This window comes from Rana temporaria, chromosome 11 (genome assembly GCF_905171775.1).
Source record: "Rana temporaria chromosome 11, aRanTem1.1, whole genome shotgun sequence".
NCBI classification, from domain to species: Eukaryota; Metazoa; Chordata; class Amphibia; order Anura; family Ranidae; genus Rana; species Rana temporaria.
Window position 1 is genome coordinate 50,004,231 of NC_053499.1, and position 22,384 is coordinate 50,026,614.

General features: G+C 44.0%; 1 protein-coding gene across 1 annotated transcript in view; it reads left to right on the forward strand.

The window, feature by feature from the left end:
- LOC120916795 overlaps positions 1–22,384 on the forward strand; it is a 191,478-nt gene that overhangs the window by 64,764 nt on the left and 104,330 nt on the right. Inside the window, exons 12-13 of the mRNA XM_040327732.1 lie at positions 4,963–6,114; positions 10,920–11,100. Of these exons, the coding sequence (XP_040183666.1) occupies positions 4,963–6,114; positions 10,920–11,100 (1,333 nt within the window). The remainder of the gene's footprint in view (positions 1–4,962; positions 6,115–10,919; positions 11,101–22,384) is intronic.

Consider the following 22,384-nt stretch of genomic DNA (forward strand, 5'->3'; position numbering starts at 1 on the left):
CCTACTATGGTATATAGTGACGTAACGTCAGCTGTGGCAAGTAAGGTGGTGCCTTCTGCCACAGGGACACTGTCTAGGAGTTGTAGAATGTGTTTGGTGTCTTTTAAATAGGCACGCGTATTTTGTACTGGTGGTTGAATAAAGAAGTCAATATATTGGCCCATTCTAGATGTTAGTGACTCAATGCCATTAACTATTGGCCTTCCAGGGGGTTGGTCTTTGGATTTGTGTATTTTTGGCACTGTATAGATTACTGGAATTCTACAACATTCAGGTACAAGGTATTTGGCCTCTTTTTTGTTCAGGATATTTCTTTTGACACCTAGGTTCACCACCAATTTCAATTCCTTTTTATATGTATTAGTGGGGTTACCTGGTAATTTAATATACGTATCCTCATCCGATAATTGGCGATCTATTTCTCCCAAATATTGTGCTTTAGTCTGAATGACTATTGCTCCCCCTTTGTCCGCGGGGCGGATAACCACATCTTTCCTTTCTGTAAGGGATTTGATTCCTTTTTTGATGTGTGCCGGGTCATATTTCTTTTTAACTGTGAGTGTTTCTAGGTCTGCCAGGACCAATTTTTTAAAGACCTCTATGTGATGGTTATCTGACACTTGTGGGTTAAAGGTGGAGTTGTTACGCAGCGTACTATGTATTAAATCGTTACTTAGTGGCTGCTGTATAGGATGTGAAAATTTGTCGTTAAGAAAATATTTTTTCATATTGAGCTTTCTTATGTACTTACGGATCCCAATATAGGTGTCAAATTTGTTAAGGTTTTTGACCGGTGCATGTTTAAGCCCCCTATCCAAAACTGCTAATTCTTCAAGTGTCAGTTCTGTGGGGGTTAAGTTTACCACGTTCTCTCCTCGTCTTTTCTTTTTCTTTTGTTGTCCCTTTCCTGCTCTGTTTCCCCTCTTGTTTCTGGACTTGCTCTTACGGAGTTTTCTTGTGTCCGTCTCCTGGGAGAGCAGTGGGGGTCCTGCATCGATCTTCGTGGGGAGTGGTCTCTCCTTTCCCTGTCTAAAAAAGAGGACCGTGGTGCTGTTTGTTGGTGGTATTCATGACCTGGTCTCGAATCTTCATAGTGCTGGTCTTGTTGTCCTCTAAGAGGTTCAAATCTATTATGGACCACAGTGGGGGTTCTAGTATACCCTCCATAATAGTCAGATATCTGTGGGGGTCCCCTAATTGGGTTACCATAATAGTCATACATTTGTAGTGGAGGGGGTCCTCTATAGTATCCTCCGTACGATTCCTGTGCTGGGGGGGAGGACCTCTATTGTCTCTTGGATTTCTTTCATTATGTTGGCCATTATTGTAAGGTTTTTTGTTGTTGGGCTTCTTAAAAGGTTTTTTCCATTGTTTTTTGGGTGTATGATATGCATATTGCCCACTATTATGTTGTTCATACTGTGGTTTCATGTTATCCCTGTATCCTGTTTGTTCCTCCCACCTTGGTGGGGGTCGCATTTGTAGTCCAGCAGGGTCTTGGATTCTGACTTCCTTAACTGGTGTTGATTGTGTGGAATTAGACTGAGCCGATTCTGTTTTCAATTGCCATTTAAAAACGCGATCGGTTTTGTAATCCGCCACGTCTCTTTGAAATTTTTTAATTTTACGCTGTTGTACCTCCAAATCTTTGGTTACTAGGTTTTTGTTTAGTAACGTGGAGAGTTTTTGGAAATCACTGGACTCTTTATAGGGGTCCAGTTTGGTCTTTATATCTTCAATTTGCTGTTGTATCATCCTTAATTTCTTCTGTTTTCTTTTAAGCAAAAATTTAACTCCCTCTACACTTCTATTATTAAAGAACTCGAACCATTCGTCCAATGATTCTTTATCATCAAGTCCATCATTGGGTGGCATATCCCATCTCACTCGCCTAGGTGCTATATTATCTTTTATATATTGGTCGAAGGTATGTATGTCCCACCACAGGGATACCTTTTTCTCCATCAGATGTCCCAGTTTTCTAATGAGACTATCTAGGTCTGTGTTCAGTGTCATATTACGTGTGTTAAATACTTCTTCTAAATTGACACTTCTGTTCTCTATGAAAGTACGCCGTAGGGAACCGAGTCGAGACCGAGGACTATACTCACACAAGCCGGAGGCTATCAGACGCAAGGCGGCAATTTCAAAACGCCACGTCTGTACTTTGTTTTTTATACGCTATTTTGCTATTTAAGCATTGTGTGTGCCACTTGCTTTTTTAACCCTTATTAAACACCTTTGGATGCTTAATCCTACTACACCATTGGAGGCTATTTTTTTCTTTCCCCACCCCACTGTTTTACCCACTGAACAATACAATTGAGAACACTATGGAGGTATGCAGCAGTTACTAGACATTGGAAACAAGTGACCCTAGGAGAAAGGTGACCGGAGATCCGGAGGACATCGGGAGACACACGCCCAGGAGAGCTTAATTGAACACAACTGCTGGAACAACATACACTGACTGTCCCCAGAACAGGAACGATCGCAGACCCGGAGGGATATCCCTATATGCGCACATATAGCACCTTCATGGTAAGGGCACTACAAGACTAATGAGGATTGTTACACTGCTACCTTCTACATAGCTATCTCCTTTGGATACATCTCATCATCTCTACCTATAGACTGTCCCATCAACACCACTGTTGCACTTTTATATACTTGTTCACTCACCTTTAAACCATCCTATATACACTTTGTTTATCGGTATATTACTATTTATATATCTATGTGTTAGCTTTACAGAGCTTATGGACTTCTAGAGGACTGGACATCCTCTCTATGTATCACATCAGATTTTATACTTTTTTATAATCATTTTTGGCACGTACTGCACTTTTTGAGCTTGGTCACTTTATCTTTTTGATAGTGGTTTATTCATTTACGTATACACTTTGGTTGCATTTTGCACATACCTGGAGCGCTTATCACTCTTTTACTTTTTTATTACTTTTTGTGTTATGTGAACACTTTTAGATATAGCTGCCCCGGGTATCTTATATATATATATTATTTATTCATCTAATATATTATTTACACTATTTTCACACTTTGGTCTACTCACAGTAGCGCATTGGAATTATATATATATTTTTCACTTGTTATTCACTTACATATCCTCTGCTGCCACGATGGAAGTTTTTACTTTCATAGAGAACAGAAGTGTCAATTTAGAAGAAGTATTTAACACACGTAATATGACACTGAACACAGACCTAGATAGTCTCATTAGAAAACTGGGACATCTGATGGAGAAAAAGGTATCCCTGTGGTGGGACATACATACCTTCGACCAATATATAAAAGATAATATAGCACCTAGGCGAGTGAGATGGGATATGCCACCCAATGATGGACTTGATGATAAAGAATCATTGGACGAATGGTTCGAGTTCTTTAATAATAGAAGTGTAGAGGGAGTTAAATTTTTGCTTAAAAGAAAACAGAAGAAATTAAGGATGATACAACAGCAAATTGAAGATATAAAGACCAAACTGGACCCCTATAAAGAGTCCAGTGATTTCCAAAAACTCTCCACGTTACTAAACAAAAACCTAGTAACCAAAGATTTGGAGGTACAACAGCGTAAAATTAAAAAATTTCAAAGAGACGTGGCGGATTACAAAACCGATCGCGTTTTTAAATGGCAATTGAAAACAGAATCGGCTCAGTCTAATTCCACACAATCAACACCAGTTAAGGAAGTCAGAATCCAAGACCCTGCTGGACTACAAATGCGACCCCCACCAAGGTGGGAGGAACAAACAGGATACAGGGATAACATGAAACCACAGTATGAACAACATAATAGTGGGCAATATGCATATCATACACCCAAAAAACAATGGAAAAAACCTTTTAAGAAGCCCAACAACAAAAAACCTTACAATAATGGCCAACATAATGAAAGAAATCCAAGAGACAATAGAGGTCCTCCCCCCCCAGCACAGGAATCGTACGGAGGATACTATAGAGGACCCCCTCCACTACAAATGTATGACTATTATGGTAACCCAATTAGGGGACCCCCACAGATATCTGACTATTATGGAGGGTATACTAGAACCCCCACTGTGGTCCATAATAGATTTGAACCTCTTAGAGGACAACAAGACCAGCACTATGAAGATTCGAGACCAGGTCATGAATACCACCAACAAACAGCACCACGGTCCTCTTTTTTAGACAGGGAAAGGAGAGACCACTCCCCACGAAGATCGATGCAGGACCCCCACTGCTCTCCCAGGAGACGGACACAAGAAAACTCCGTAAGAGCAAGTCCAGAAACAAGAGGGGAAACAGAGCAGGAAAGGGACAACAAAAGAAAAAGAAAAGACGAGGAGAGAACGTGGTAAACTTAACCCCCACAGAACTGACACTTGAAGAATTAGCAGTTTTGGATAGGGGGCTTAAACATGCACCGGTCAAAAACCTTAACAAATTTGACACCTATATTGGGATCCGTAAGTACATAAGAAAGCTCAATATGAAAAAATATTTTCTTAACGACAAATTTTCACATCCTATACAGCAGCCACTAAGTAACGATTTAATACATAGTACGCTGCGTAACAACTCCACCTTTAACCCACAAGTGTCAGATAACCATCACATAGAGGTCTTTAAAAAATTGGTCCTGGCAGACCTAGAAACACTCACAGTTAAAAAGAAATATGACCCGGCACACATCAAAAAAGGAATCAAATCCCTTACAGAAAGGAAAGATGTGGTTATCCGCCCCGCGGACAAAGGGGGAGCAATAGTCATTCAGACTAAAGCACAATATTTGGGAGAAATAGATCGCCAATTATCGGATGAGGATACGTATATTAAATTACCAGGTAACCCCACTAATACATATAAAAAGGAATTGAAATTGGTGGTGAACCTAGGTGTCAAAAGAAATATCCTGAACAAAAAAGAGGCCAAATACCTTGTACCTGAATGTTGTAGAATTCCAGTAATCTATACAGTGCCAAAATACACAAATCCAAAGACCAACCCCCTGGAAGGCCAATAGTTAATGGCATTGAGTCACTAACATCTAGAATGGGCCAATATATTGACTTCTTTATTCAACCACCAGTACAAAATACGCGTGCCTATTTAAAAGACACCAAACACATTCTACAACTCCTAGACAGTGTCCCTGTGGCAGAAGGCACCACCTTACTTGCCACAGCTGACGTTACGTCACTATATACCATAGTAGGCCATCATGATGCATGCCATGCCATCAAGTGGCTGTTACGCAAATATAGCAACATGATGTGCAAACAACGTAAGTATCTGACCAAATGCTTGGAGTTCTGCCTCAAGTTTAACTATTTCTGGCATAACCAGATCTACTACAAGCAGGCCATAGGCATAGCTATGGGCGCCAAATTCGCCCCTAGTATAGCCAATGCCTTTATGGCCCAATGGGAGGAATCGGCTATTTACGAACACATGCCGGCAGAGCTAATCCTGTACAAACGCTATATAGATGATGTTATCATTCTATGGAATGGCAATAAAGCAAGTCTGGAGCATTTTATGGAAACCTTGAACAAAAATGAGAAAAACATCAAACTTGTGTGGAAAATAGACACCAAAGAGGTGGACTTTTTGGATTTGAATGTATCACTTGAAGGCAATAGAATCATTACCAAAACCTACTTCAAAACGGTTGACACCAATAGCTATCTGTCAGTAGAAAGCTGCCATCACAAACCTTGGCTCTACAACATCCCGAAAGGGCAACTAGTCAGACTAAAGAGAAACTGCACCAAGGAGGAAGACTTCAACGAGCAGGCCCAATTTATCGGAAAAAGATTTGAGGATAAAGGGTATGATATATCCTGGCTAAAGGAACAAGTAATTAATGTACAAAAATTGGACAGAAAACATATGCTGGAGAATAAGACGGCCAACAAAGTACCGCCAAACAATGGAGCACCAAGCCTCATACTAGACTACAATGTTCAGCATAAAGAAATCAACAAACTCATCCAACGGCACTGGCATGTGCTATTGGGAGATAAAGATCTGCAGACAATTCTCCCCAAGAAACCTAATATAATATATAAACGAGCTCCTACTTTAAGAGATTTATTGGTCAAATCGGTCATTGCCTCTCCTCCCAAACCAATGTTTTCCTTTTTTTCCGGAAAAGGATTCTACCCGTGCAGGAATTGCTTTGCGTGTAGACATTCAAAACCATTTCAAGGAAAACGATTAGACTTTAATGGCACTATGACAGGACAAACTTACCAAATAAGGGATTTTATTGGTTGTCACACTGAGGGCGTTATCTATGTGCTCCAATGCAGTTGTAACCTGCAATATGTGGGAAGGACTAAAAGAAAATTAAAATACAGAATGGAAGAGCATGTACGCAATATAACTAAGGGCTACCCCAAACATAGCGTATCACGCCACTTTGCGAAAGTACACAACCAAGACGCCACTATGCTCCAATTTTGGGGCATAGAAAAATACAAAGCGTCTTGGAGAGGTAGCCATAAAATACGAGTCATTAGTCAAAAAGAATCACGCTGGATTCATACTTTAAACACACTCACTCCAGGAGGTATGAATGTGGATTTCGACCTAAATTGCTTTTTAAATAACTTTTAAATAATTTTTTAAATGTTTCTATACCATTTTAATATATCCATCTTTCTCTGACTTCAGCCACCACCAAATGTGAATGTATGTCATTATGATACCTAAATTGCCCTGATGGACTTGGGCTTGTGGGAGTATCGGTTGAGACAACTTTATATAGGTATACTCATGGATACTATTACATTTTTATATCTAGTAGAGATATAGCTAGTACAGTTTCTATACTGATCCCATTTAGTGGAAACATACCAGACCCTTCATCACTACTATTCCAACCCTCTAGCTAAGTACTTTTACACAACGAGACACAGTCCTTATGTGCATAAGTGCTAATATAGTAAGGGTTATATCCACTACCTAGGACCTTTTTCTCACCCACACCGCCATTTCCACATCCACTTAGTCCATCATTAATATTATTAACCTAATAGTTACATTTTATACCCATAAGGGCCAACGTCTGCTCATCGGCGCACTGAGGGTTAATAAACCACGACATTGATGCACCTACACTGCGTCACTTATTGCGCTATTTGGTTTTAATTTTAACCCATTATGTTCATTATCCTTTTAAAAACAATCTTTTTAATAAACACCGGGATCATACCAATCCCCCCTTGTTTAGAAGCTAACCCTTCAGTATTATAATTGTAATTTCAATTTTAACATGATATGTGTGTGTAATTATACATTTTATATATGACTGACTTCTCTTATTGCCCATCACCATTTGCGATAAGATGTACCCTTTTAGTTTCCTCTGTAATTATTATTCCCAGTCTAACACTTGGATTATACATGAAACGTGATGATAACCATCAATCTAAGGTGTTCACCTTCACTGTAAGCCACGTCCCAATAACAGCACCCATTCAATACATTATGTCCATGAACATGGACTTCAAGAAAATGGAAGACTGTTTACTTCCGGTTTGGGCGTATTTAGCCAGCGGCCCGACAGCCAATAGGAATCCCCTGATGAAGTCACGAGGTGCGTGACGTAACGCCGTAGGGAACCGAGTCGAGACCGAGGACTATACTCACACAAGCCGGAGGCTATCAGACGCAAGGCGGCAATTTCAAAACGCCACGTCTGTACTTTGTTTTTTATACGCTATTTTGCTATTTAAGCATTGTGTGTGCCACTTGCTTTTTTAACCCTTATTAAACACCTTTGGATGCTTAATCCTACTACACCATTGGAGGCTATTTTTTTCTTTCCCCACCCCACTGTTTTACCCACTGAACAATACAATTGAGAACACTATGGAGGTATGCAGCAGCTACTAGACATTGGAAACAAGTGACCCTAGGAGAAAGGTGACCGGAGATCCGGAGGACATCGGGAGACACACGCCCAGGAGAGCTTAATTGAACACAACTGCTGGAACAACATACACTGACTGTCCCCAGAACAGGAACGATCGCAGACCCGGAGGATATCCCTATATGCGCACATATAGCACCTTCATGGTAAGGGCACTACAAGACTAATGAGGATTGTTACACTGCTACCTTCTACATAGCTATCTCCTTTGGATACATCTCATCATCTCTACCTATAGACTGTCCCATCAACACCACTGTTGCACTTTTATATACTTGTTCACTCACCTTTAAACCATCCTATATACACTTTGTTTATCGGTATATTACTATTTATATATCTATGTGTTAGCTTTACAGAGCTTATGGACTTCTAGAGGACTGGACATCCTCTCTATGTATCACATCAGATTTTATACTTTTTTATAATCATTTTTGGCACGTACTGCACTTTTTGAGCTTGGTCACTTTATCTTTTTGATAGTGGTTTATTCATTTACGTATACACTTTGGTTGCATTTTGCACATACCTGGAGCGCTTATCACTCTTTTACTTTTTTAATGCTTATGATTAGTTTTTGCCACCTCCTGAGAGCACCTTAGCAATATCTTTACATGTCCTTACTCTCAATATAGGTAGATAGAGCTATGTCTCTGAATGAAGCCAGACCTTTAACCACCACTTTTACAGCATTAACATCATTTTGATCTCATTTTCACAACCTCCTTGTCCACTCTCTTTGGGGGTTACTTTTACCTTACCTCCACTTATCTTACTTTCTCTAGATACTTTTGGGGGAAAGCAGAAAGTTAATAGCCAACCTTATCTCCTGTGGTGATGGATGAGGGTTGATGTACTCTACCGTCCTCCAAGCGCTCCGTCTTGTTTCAAACCACCCGCTGCATGGTCCGCTCCCCTCTTCTCCCGTCCATCTCCAGCCCTTTAGCCGCTGTGCACTCCAGAGCGGATCGGTATCATGGTACGGCACAAGCTGGGCTGGTCCTTGCCACGATCTATTCCGCCGCTACGCTGCAATGTTGTCCAGAAGATAGCCTCCGGGAGGCGGTGTGCGGTATGCGGCGTGCGGCATACGGCTGGAGGCTGTCGTCTCCACCTTCACTTGGCGCGGTCCGTCCTCATCCCCGGCCGTCTCCCAGCTGTTCGCTCCCCCCACCTGCGAACGCGCCGCCTCCTCATGCGTCATTATGGGTTTCTAATAAGGGAGGGCAGGACAGCAGAATTTTTTTATCTGTGGAAACATTGTCCTCTTTGGTACCCGCCCACCAGCTCGTTTGGCTAAGGTTTTTTTTTCTGCCCCTGTTTACTTAGATATATTTGTGGCCAAAATGTCCTTTTATGGTTCCTTCTGAAAAAGTGGATCACAACTCCTGTGGTGGATCCTCCCACCTCTAGGTTGACTATGGCATCCATGTTACTAGTGGAGGTATCTCCTCCTCATATGTAGGCATAAGGCGGTAGCGGTCACCCACACTAGGCCTATTATCACTGGCTATGACCAGTGTTGGCCACAGCCCTGATATCCCAGATGCTGACTGAGAGGGCCATGATGTTACTACAAGTTTTACATCAGGACACGTGTCCTTGGTGTATATGGAACTGACGGGCCAGTTGTTCCAGGACCTGAAGTACGTATGTATGGAACCTGGTAGTGAAGTGATCTTTCCCTTTCTGCACACAAGAGGCCTTTACTTTTTTCTGACTCTTTAGACTATGGGTCTGTACCCTTCAAGGCTCCTGCAAGTGGTGCCAAGTGCTCCTGGCCTTACAGAATATAGGCTAGCCCCATACATTTCCAAGGAGGTCATTTCTGTGCTAAGCACAACTCTTCTTGCGCCTTGTGGTCAGGGATCCCACATTATCAATTTGCAGTGCTTCCCTTCGGTTTAGTCTCTGCTTCTTGGGTTTTTACTGAGGTGTTGGCCTGGTTCTGGCATTGCTGTGACAATGGGGGATTACCGTGATTGGTTAACAGGATGACCTACTTCTGTGAGTGGAGACTCACTGTGTGTGCCTGGAGAATGTGAAGATCATGATGCGCTTTTCTTCGGATGGCTCCTGGGTCCCAAGAGATCCACCTTGGCCCGATCCAGAAAGTGGTGTCTCTGGGTCTGATATTTGACTAGGCACAGGCAAGGTGTCTTTCTGGATGGGCAAGCTTTGGAAATGTCAGATTATGGCCCAACTGCTCTTCCTTCACATATGGTCTTCTCTTTGGTCTTGCATGCCAGTCTCATTGTGTCTACCTTTGCAGTGGCCCCGCATGCGCCGTCCCCTACAAAGGTTCTGCAGAGTGAGATCCTGGCACAATGGGACACATGTCTCACTTCACTGGACAACCAGCTTTGTCTGGGTTGATCAATCAGGACCTCTTCGCTCTGTGGACTTCAGTCACTCTTCCTAGAAGCCTGGAAGTATTCCCTCAGTAGGGAGGTAGTCACGACAGATGTCAGCTTGTCTGGCTGGGGAGGAGTCCTGAGTTTGATATTAGCGCAGGTTCGTTGGATGCCAGAGGAGGCTTGGCTCCCAATCAATGTCCTGGAGCTGTGGGCGATCAGGCCTTGCCTGAAGCGATGGATGGACCGCCTTCGTGGATGTCCGACCAAGATACATTCATACACATCATCACAGTGGCCTAGGTCAACCCCTAGAGTGGCACGGAAAATATAGTGGCAGCGCTGGAGGCCTTACGCATTGTTTGGCAGGCAGAACTACACCAACCTGTTCTCTCTCCCATGTACATCACAGGCTTCGTTGTCAGAAGATGGATCAGGAGAATGGCCCTTACACATAAACATGTTCCATCAGATCTACCTCTGCCGGAGGACTTCTGCTCACTTCTTAAGGAAGGTACAGAGGTTCCCGGCGAAGGCATGGGACCTTGGACAGATGAGCTGCTGGCGTCTTTTTGTTTATGTTTATCCTCCTGTTTGGCTGCTCCCTCGCCTCTACGCAGGATGGCTTCAGAGGTGCTTCTAGTCCTTCCAGACTGGCCTTGTCAACCCGGTACAGCTGGTCATGGACACCCTCTGGTAAATGCTACTTAAAGAGGACCTTGTGTCCTAAGGACCAATCTACCACCCTTGCCATCTCTGGCTTTGACAGCATGGCTATTAAAGTCAAGGGCCCAGATTCAGGTACATTTGCGCGATATTTGTGGGGGAGCAGGGCAACGATTTTGCCCTGCGCCCCCGCAAATATTTTGTGCTGCCCTCGATTCACGGAGCAGTAGCTCCGTGAACTGCGAGGGCGCGCCGGCAAATTTGCCCGGCATAAGCGCGTGCAAGTTAAATGATCCCGCCGGGGGCGGGAATCATTTAAATTAGGCGCGCTCCCGCGCCGAGCGTACAGCGCATGCTCCGTCGGGAAACTTTCCCGACGCGCATTGCGGCAAATGACGTCGCAAGGACGTCATTTGCTTCAAAGTGAACGTGAATGGCGTCCAGCGCCATTCACAAAGCACTTACGCAAATGCTGTGAAATTCAAAGGCCGGCTATACTTTAGCATTGGCTGCCCCTGCTATTAGAAAGGGCAGCCTTGCGCTAAAGTTGCCGTACGGAAACTCCGTACCTGGCTTGCGCGGGGCCCGCGCAAGTTTGTGAATCAGTTGGTAGTATGCAATTTGCATACTACACGCTGATCACAATGGGAGCGCCCCCTAGCGGCAAGCACAAGAATGCAGCCTAAAATCTGCGAGGCATAAGTGCCTTATGCCGCGCAGATTTTAGGCTGCAGTCGGTGTAACGAGGTTCCTGAATCAGGAGCACTCGTTACACCGGAGCAAGTAAGCAATTGCGCGCGTAACTTATGGTTACACGGGCGCAATTGCTTCTTGAATCTGGGCCACGGTCTGATAGATAGGGGGTTGTCGGTGTTCAATACTATGCTGAAAACATGCAAGTGTACCTCCTTTGAGGATTCATCATCGCACCTGAAAGGCTTTTATCATCTAGTGTATGGGTCTTCAAACTACGGCCCTCCAGTTGTTCAGGAACTACAATTCCCATCATGCCTAGTCGTGTCTGTGAATGTCAGAGTTTTACAATGCCTCATGGGATGTGTAGTTCCGCAACAGCTGGAGGGCCGTAGTTTGAGGATCCCTGATCTAGTGTGAGGATCTGGGTGTCCATCCATGCTCCTTCTCATGGCTCGGGTTCTTCAACAGGGTGTTGATCAAATGCTTGCCTTGAGTACCATTGAGGGCCAGGTTTCTGCAGGTATGATCCTCTTCAATGTCCCTTGATCACACACTCCTTAAATTCGTACCTACATTTAATTTGTTTACCTTGTGGTGCCCCTTGTGCATTTCCTGTTGCGACGTTGGAACCTTACCTTGGTTCTTCCGGTCCTTTCAGAAGCCTCAATTTGGGAGTGGTAGGGATATTCCCCTATTTATGCTTTCTTAAAAAGTAACCTTCTTAGTTTCCATAATTCCTGTATGGTGGGTGTTGGGCCTGATGGCCTTATCCTATAAGTCTTCCTAATTGGTTTTGTACAGGCATTAGATGCATTATGTGGTTTCCAGACCGTGCTCCTGTTTCCTTTTAAAAGTGGTGTCGGCTCCTCATCAATGTCCTGGTGCTGCTTTAGCCCACTGTTGGCTCAAAACGGGTCACAGGAATACAGAACAAACTGCACTCCTGTGATCCATAGAAGAAGTATGGCCAAAAAAGCTTTGCTAAAGGCATCAAACAGATATCAGAAACAAAAATAGTGCCATAAACCATAGAGAAACTAATACAGATGGGCAACAACAAAACCTTTGGTACACTGAATGTCTAAGGCCAGATTCACTTTAAAAATAAGTAAATGTCCAATCTGTAGCTGAGACCCTGTAAACAAAAGATCCACTGAACTTTTGTTTGCAGTAATTTTCTATTAGGTAGATTCAGAGAGAAGTGCCTAAACTTGCGGCGGCGTAGCTTAGCCTGTTTAGGCTACGCCGCCTTAAGTTAGCTAGGCAAGTACATGATTCTCAATGTACTTGCCTGCTAATATACGGTGGCGTAGCCTAAAGCGGGCGGGCGTAAGGGCGCGAAATTCAAATGTCTTGGAGGGGGGCGTGTTTGATGGTAATGAGGCTTGACCTCACGTTTTTTACGTTTTTTTAACTGCGCATGTGCCGGGCGCCTACATTTCCCAGTGTGCATTGCGGCTACGTGCGCCGCACGGGCCTATTGATTTCGACGTGGACGTAAATGACGTAAATCCCGATGACTTACTCAAACGACGTAAAAAATTTGAATCTCGCGGCGGGAACGGCGGCCATACTTTAACATTGTTATTCCACCTAATAGATGGAATAACTTTAGGCCTGCTAATGCCTTATGGAAACGGTGTAAATCGACTGCGGCGGCCGGGCGTACGTTCGTGAATCGGCGTATCAACTCATTTACATATTCTACGCCGACCGCAATGGAAGCGCCACCTAGGGGCCATCCAAAATATTGCAATCTAAGATAGGACGGCGCAAGCCGTCCTATCTTAGATATGTTTAAGCGTATCTCTGTTTGAGCATACGCTTAAACATAAGTCGGCGTAGATTCTGAGTTAGGTCGACTTATCTACTGATAAGTCGGCCTAACTCTACCTGAATCTACCTATATGAACGTATCTGCCTCTAGATCAGATTGCCAGCACCCTTTCTAGATCATTGAATAAAAAATAAGTCCTGTCTAAATTGTGCATGCCCCTAAATATTGGGACACATTAGAAATTTTGGACAGGAACGAACCCTGACCTCCACAATAGTGCTCACCAGTCCTAGTGCAGAGATGTTGCATGTTATATGCTTCATATTGTGCATTACACTGCAAAACAAGAGATAACAACATGATTGCATTATTGGTTCCCCATTTAATAAAATAATCAACAGGGATTCTTCCACCAGAAGCACCTGAAAGAGCCACGAAACAGAGTTTTCTTATGGCAGCAATAGTATTGCAAGTGGCTAAACCACATTTATGGGAAGCCTTGGTTGATAACCATATTCTGCTGTATTTCTTATATTTGAATCAGTAAATAAAGAAGGTGACAATGCTGGATCAATGATTGAATATAAACATCGACCCACTGCAGTGGCGGTGCATCCATAGAGGGCGCAGGAGCGCCGCCCCTTCTCTCCTGCAACCGTCAATCTCCAATAGATACAGTAGATTCATGCATTGCATGAATCTATCTATTGTGGCCACTACCCCCTGTTTAGGTGTCCGGCCCCTTATCGGGCGCCGGGCATATGAATTACAGTGGCGGGGGTGTTTTTGGAAGTGCCTGATTAGAGCCGTTGGCTCTAATAGGTGTCCTGATTGGAGCCATGGGCTCTAATAGGCTTCCAAATTGGTAAACAGCGGGCGCACTGCTGTGCGTTCGCTATTTACACTGTGTTGTGTTAGGGAATTAAATAAATTGCTTCTGTAACACTGACCCGCCTCTCAGCCAATCAGGTGCACCGGGTCTGGTTACCTGTCACCTGATTGGCTGAAGCGACAGGCGCTCTGATTGGACAGCTATCAGGCGTCCAATCATAGCAGAAGAGGACGGGAGAAGACATCGAGGACTTGGAGGGAGTGTGGAGGACAGCGCTGACCCGAGACAGGTAAATGCCGGGTGGGGGGGCACACTGGCAGCATTTGATGGGGCAAACTGGTGGCAAGTGATGGGGCAAACTGGCGGCAATTATTGGGGCAACCTGGTGGCAATAGATGGGGCAAACTAGTGGCAATTGATGGTCACACTGGTGGCAATTGATGGGGCACACTGGAGGCAATTGATGGGGCACACTGGAGGCAATTGATGGTTACAGTAGCTGCATTTGATGGCATAGTGCCAGCAATTTTGTGGGTACAGTGGCTGCGTTTGATGGGCACAGTGGTTGCGCTTGATGGTAACAGTGGCTGCACTTGATGGGACAGTGGCAAGTTTAATGGGCACAGTGGTGGCAATTTATGGGTACAGTGGCTGCATTTGGTGACACAGTGGCTGAGTTTGATGGGCACAGTAGCAGCAATTTATGTTTTTTTTTTCAGTTTGTTTGCGCCCCCCCAAAAATTTTGAGCACCAGCCGCCACTGACCCACTGTCAGTCGCTGCAAAAGACAACCTATGCCCACAACTATGGGGCATCCTTTAAAAAGCTGTCAATTAAAATAAAAAAAAAAGCATTAGCAGGTTGCTGGTTGTAATGCTTATAAAAAAGTCTAAATTTGGAGGATTCTTGTTGCACCTTTTTTTGCTACATTGTATCTCTGCCAAAAAAAAGGCTGAGTCTTTGTGGGTTGCATGTCCATAATAGAAGGCTGAGCTGTACATTTTCTATTTGGACCCCATGGACAACTACTTCTGATACATCCAGTGAATAGGAGGAAAATGTTACTACTGGTTCAGGGCGCTGGAAGTGTAGCTGAAGTGGGAAATGCGACAGTCTCAGGGGGTTCACCATTCCACATTGCAGTGGGAGGGGCAGACAGTGGCAAATGGAGAAGAAATTCCTATGACCAGGGGATGGAAATAAGCAGTTTTGAAGTGGTAGTAAAGTCTATATTTAGATTTTAACCTACAGGTATGCTTTAACCACTTGCTTACTGGGCACATATACCTCCTTCCTGCCCAGGCGAAATTTCAGCTTTCAGCACTGCGTCGCCCAAAATTAAAATTGCGCGGTCGTGCGACGTGCCTCCCAAACAAAATTGATGTCCTTTTTTTCCCACAAATAGAGCTTTCTTTTGGTGGTATTTGATCACCTCTGCGGTTTTTATTTTTTGCACTATAAACAAAAAAAATAGCAAAAAAAAACACAATATTTCTTACTTTTTGCTATAATAAATATCCCATTTAAAAAAAACATTTGTTTTTTTTCTCAGTTTAGGCCGATATGTATTCTACATATTTTTGGTAAAAAAAAAAACATAATAAAAAAATCGCAATAAGCGTATAGTGATTGGTTTGCGTAAAAGTTATAGTGGCTACAAAATAGGGGATAGAATTCTGAATTTTTTTATTATAATTTTTTTTTCTAGTAATACGGCCATCTGCGGATTTTGTCAGGACTGCGATATTATGGCGGACACATCGGACACTTTTGACAAGTTTTTGGGACCATTCACATTAAAGCGGTTCTCCACCCTAAAGTGGAACTCCCGCTGATCGGAACCCTCCCCCCCTCCGGTGTCACATTTGACACCTTTCAGGGGGGAGGGGGGTGCAGATACCTGTCTAAAGACAGGTATTTGCACCCACTTCCGGCCCGGCATTCACGGGCAAAAGACGGGCATTGCGTCACATCCCGTCGCCCCCCCGTTGTGTGCTGGGAACACTCGGCTCCCATCACAGAGCGGGAGCCAATCGGCGGGCGCGGCGCGACTCGCGCATGCGCCGTAGGGAACCGGGCAGTGAAGCCGCAGCGCTTCACTTCCTGGTTCCCTCAGCGTGGATGGAGGGGGGGAGCAGCAGGGTGACGAGCGATCGCTCGTCATCTGCTGCGGACGGCGCTGGACCCCAGGACAGGTAAGTGTCCTAATATTAAAAGTCAGCAGCTGCAGTATTTGTAGCTGCTGGCTTTTAATATTTTTTTTGGCGGAACATCCGCTTTAATACAGCGAACAGCGCTATAAAAACGCATGATTACTGTATAAATGTGACTGGCAGGGAAGGGGTTAACACTAGGGGGCGAGGAAGGGGTTAAATGTGGATCCTGTGAGTGATTCTTACTGTGGGGGGAGGGGACTGACTGGGGGAGGTGACAGATGCGGTGTCCCTATGTACAAGGGACACAGCATCCGTCTCCTCTCCCTTTACACACAGAGCTCCACGTCCCTGCTCTAAAACTGCCGATCTCGGGTACCTGGCGGACATTGCGGCTGCCAGGCACGTGCATCGGCATCGCGGTGATGCGCCGTGCTCCCCCCAGTGGCCGGAGGAGCCGAGGCCGTAAAAAGACGAGGTCTGAAGTAGTTAAAAAAAATTAACCTGTAGGTTAAAAGAATATCTTCTAAATGTGCACTGTATAGAAGATGTTCTAGGAAGCAGCAGCCGGTGAGGTAACTGTGCTCCAGTCGTGATTTCCGCACTGCTCGGCCATTCAAGTGACTGTAGCCCCCAAACCACGGAAGGAAGATGGGAGCCTCTGCAGCAGTGACCACACGCTGTTGGAGGGTTTAGTTTCAAGGTAAGTCAATGATAATGTGCTAGTATGCAATGCATATTAACACATTATGGCCCGGATTCAGAGAGATCGGCGTATCTTTAGAGCGGCGTAGCGCATTGGATATGCACTACGCCGATGTAACATAGAGAGGCTCGTACTGTATTCACAAAGCACTTGCTCCCTTTCTTGCGCCGGCGTAACGTAAAATGGCCGGCGTAAGCCCGCCTAATTTAAAGTAGCAAGGCAGTGGGCGTGTTGTATTAAAATTAACCGTGACCCCATGTAAATGCATGGTCGAACGAACGGCGCATGCGCGCGCATTCTCAGAATCACGGCGCATATACTCCCTAACATACGCCGGCTCAATGCCTGTGACGTGAACGTAACCTACACCCAGCCCCATTCACGTACGACTTACGTAAACGGCGTAAAATACGACGCTCTTCCGCGCCCATACCTTAACATGACTTACCCCTGCTTTATGAGGGGTAAACTTACGCCGTATGTACGCCTTACGTAAACGGCGTAGCTTACTGCGACGGGCGCAAGTACATTCGTGAATCGGCGTATCTAGGTCATTTACATATTTGAGGTGTAAATCAACGGAAGCGCCCCTAGCGGCCAGCGTAAATATGCACCCAAGATACGACGGCGTAAAAAGACTTACGTCAGTCGGATCAAGCCGAAATTCAGGCGTATCTGGTTTCCTGAATACAGTGCATAGATACAACGGCGCATCCTACAACTTACGCGCATCCTACAACAGATACGTCGGCGTAAATTGTCTGTGAATCCGGGCCTATGACATTTCCTTGCATGGTTTGTTTTTTTCAGCTTTATTACCGCTTTAAGCATGCAATCCAATGGCCTCATATAGGCTTTCCATCCTACCCTAAATGAGTAGTGGACAGGGTTATAGAGCTATAGTAGAGTTAAACCTGGAACCACAGCAGCACTCAACCCCCAGTGCCTCCAGTAACAACCTTTCCACACCAAGTTTACCTTCACCATTTTCTGGAGCAAAAAAAAAAAAACACCCACACACCCAGCTTCTAAATTCCAGCTTGGCAAACCTGCTAGTGTTTCAATTGATTCAAATACAAGTTCATGAAAACAGCCCCCTTTATCCAGTTCATGCTTGGGGGGGTCCCATGATATATTCCAACAGTCATTTATTTTTTGCTATTCATATTATTGTATATATATTAGTGCTCTTGGCGCTACAACTCCTTCATATTATCTAGCGGAAATGTTCTGGCCTGGGTTGATCTACATTAACATTTTAATCAAAAGCAAGGATATCATGAACTAATGCCAGTGGTTTAGAATGTACCACTGACCATACCTTGACCAATATACACTCAAGTTACTCACCTCCCCTGCTCATAGAGGGCCTTTAGTGTAGTGGGATGATTTGTGACTGAAAATCGTGTTCACCTGTCCCAGACAATAACAGCTCAATTTTATTATACGTAAATATATTTTAGTCCCCTGCCCACAGCTGATTGGCCTGGCAATGACAGCCTCCTTCCAGAAAGGAAGCTGTTGAACCCAAGCTCATACCTTATAATCCAGGGGTCTCCAAACTGTGACCCGAAGGCCGAAGGCCGAATTGCTAGCCTTTATCTGGCCACTGGAGTACTATTCCTGCCAATTATATGAGGCAATGTTCCTCCTACTGACACCAACGATGGGGCAGTATATCTTTCGCTGATGGCGATAATGGGGTAATATTACTCCTAATACCAATGATGGGGCATTACTCCTCCTCCTACTGTCCTACTGACCACAAACCCTGAGCCTGATGTTTATTCTCACTGATGTTGGGCCCGAGAAATTTTTTCACGGGTCACAATTTGGCACCCCCTAAAGTCTAAAGGATAGTAAACTGGCCCTTTGTTTGAAAAGTTTGGAGACCTCTGTTATATTCAATACCTTTGTTTTATATCTGTGTATATAGCTTTTTCCTCTTGTCCTGTTTGTTACTGCCAGCATTTGCCTCCTGGCACCTCTCTGACATTTCATTAGTTCATTTTATACAATTAAACACCTGATTAAGTTGGACAACATCTACTTATTGGATTCATTCAGTTCTTAAAGATGTTTTTACGTGTTTTATTTCCTAGACATTGAATATATATTCTGATGGCTCTGTCACTGTGAATGAAATGCCAGCTTCCCTACCAGTGTATACAGGTATGAAACTATAATGGCACCCCTGCCCATAATATAGTAGTGAGCAACGCACACATACAGCAGTGCACCATAACACACATCACACATACTGTACCATGGTCTGCGATTGAAAAAAAGGGTTATGTTAGTTAGTTGGTCAGGAACCAAATCTTTTGATGACATTCATTCATTCACACTAAGCATGTAAACATACCAAATCTTTATTTGCTACCAAGCACAACCCACTGATGCACAAAAATGGTAATTGGCTAGACCAATAAATACCCAAAACACAAAATGTTTAGGTATATGTTTAAGTGTCCAACCAAAACTATTTGGGCTTGATCCTCAAAAGGGATACGCCGGCGTATCTACTGATACGCCATCGTATCCCTGTTTCTATCTATGGAACTGATCCACATAATCAGTTTCACATAGATAGGCAGAAGATCCGACATGTGTAAGGGACTTACACTGTCGGATCTTAGGATGCAGTACCGCAGCCGCCGCTGGGGGCATTTCTCGTCGGAATGCCGCTTCGGGTATGCAAATTAGCACTTACGGAGATCCACAAAGCTTTTACGCTTCGTTTTTTCTCCGTAAGTATTAGTTTGCCGTCGCAATATTAGGGCTACTTTTACAAGGCCTAAACTGTTTACACCTTGTAAAAGTAGACCCTTCTATCCCGCGTCGCTGTCTTTTTTTTTTATTATTATTATTTTTTTCCCGCCACAACTCGTTTTTTTTTTTTTACGCCCTTCGCGATTCTCAAAACCCAGCGCAACGTAAAACCGCGCAAAGCACGTCGGGAAAATGACGTCGGGAGCATGCGCAAGTACGTTCGGCGCGGGAGCACGCCTAATTTAAATGGGACTCGCCCCATTAAATTAGGAACGCCTTGTGCCGGACGGATTTAAGTTACACCGCTCAAAAGTTCTAGGTAAGTGCTTTGTGGATCGGGCACTTAGGTAGAGATTTTGCGGCGGTGTAACTTAAATGGCAAAAAATACGTTGCGCCGGGTTTTTGTGGATTAGGCCCTTTATTTTTAGTTTTAGTAAGATTGGGGAAGAGTTACATATACTGCTATCCGGGGCTATAATAGAGAGATTTTCCCCCACTAACTCTCAGGCCCCGTACACACGACAGAGTTTCTCGGCAGAATTCACCGAGAAACTCGGTCAAAACCCGGATTCTGCCGAGAAACTCTGTCGTCTGTACAGTTTTGGCTCGATGGAGCCGCCGAGGAACTCGACGAGAAAATAGAGAACATGTTCTCTATTTTCTCGTTGTTCTATGGGAGAAGGCGGCCCGCCGAGCTCCTCGGCGGCTTCATCCCAAAACTCGACGAGGAACTCGACGTGCCAAGCACGTCGAGTTCCTCTGTCGTGTGTACGGGGCCTGACAGTGACAACAATTTCATCAGATAGAAAGTGAAGGAACGTATGCAATAACAACACAGCAATCAAAAGCTGAGAAGTATTTTAGCCTTCCCCTACTTTTGTTGGAGATTTGCTTGATCACTTCTCCACTCTACTAGACTCAGTGGTGGCTGGTGTTTTTTTTTTTTTTATTGGGGGGGGCAAAGAACCACACCCCGGTTGTAACAGTGGCACCCCCTCTTGTTACACTCAGTATCCAGCTCCGCACTTTCCACATCTAGGCAGTGCTCCTACAGGCGGTGTGCAGGCTTCTCCTCCTCTACATCATGGCGGGTTCCATGGTGTGTCTCCTCCACCCTCCTCCTAGGCATCCAATGGGATCGTCTGACCTTTCAGCCAATCGGGTGACGGGTCTCAGGACTCACTTCATGAATGGCCGGGAGGAGGATCATTGTGAGAATAGAGAATATTAATTCCCTATTGTCATACAACTGGGTGGGCTCAGAGCGCAGTGCTCTGCGCTCCAAGACCACCCTTTTTTGAAGCCTATTAGAGCCTCTGGCTCTAATCACGTGCTTCAACCCCCCCCCCCCCCCCCATTTGAATCCATGCACCATAGCTTACACTTAACTCTAAACTGGCTCCAAACAGGCATGGGCAATTTTAAATAAAAGCTCTAAACAGGCATGGACAATTTTAAATCTTGACATGTTTGGTATTTATTTAATTTACACAACATTATCTTTTATATTTAACCAAAATATTCATATTATATTGTGTTTATGTGTACTAAAATTCATTTAGGGGTATTATTTCCAAACATTTGATAAATGGCTGTACAAATATGAATATAAAAAATTTCAACAACAACCATTTTATTCTTCAGGGCATCTGGATTTAGAAAATATATACTGTTTGAGCTTTCTAAGCAATTTTTCAGCAAAAAATGCTGATTTCAATATGTATGTGAAAAACATACAATTTTCCCCAGGTGGCACGTAGTTAATTTAGTCAAGTCCATTTAAACCTGCTAGTGCATTTAACACTATCCTCTCCCCAGATTGACAGGGCTGCTGTCCAAAGGTGTCTCTGTTGGTCATCATGTAGGTCTGTGTTCTATATAGAGAGTGAGCTCTCTGCAGGACTGAAATTACAGAAGGCTGAAATGTAGAACACATGTTAGTGGAATTCATAATGGAAAAGTCAAAGAAGGCAGATCTTTTTAGGAACTGACCATACCATTTATAGCTGCCTGTATCTTTGATTGGGAAAATTCTCCTGTGCTCCAACAGTACAACAGGGCCCCAATGCACCAAGAGGTACTTCTCAGGGGAAATTGCATCATGTCCTAGACTTAGAAGTCTAGACTAAAGTCTAGAGTCTAGCACTCTAGACTAGTTATAGTATCATTATTCACATTGCTGTTAATCCTCACATGCACTATTTATTGCTGCCTTTGCTGACTTATGCCACATACACACAATCTGGCTTTTGTCCGGCCAAACTCACATTGAAATTCCGACGGAATTCCATCAGAGTAAAAAAGAACATGTTCTCTATCTAAACTCTGATAAGACTCCTATCCGAAGATGAAGCTAATATGGCTTTCTCTGTTGCATACCAGTCCAGTCTAGGAACAGATATTCATTAAAGTATAACTAAAGGCAAAACTTTTATTTTAATTTTGAATAGAGTGGAGAGGGATTAGAATGTTTGCCAGTTTG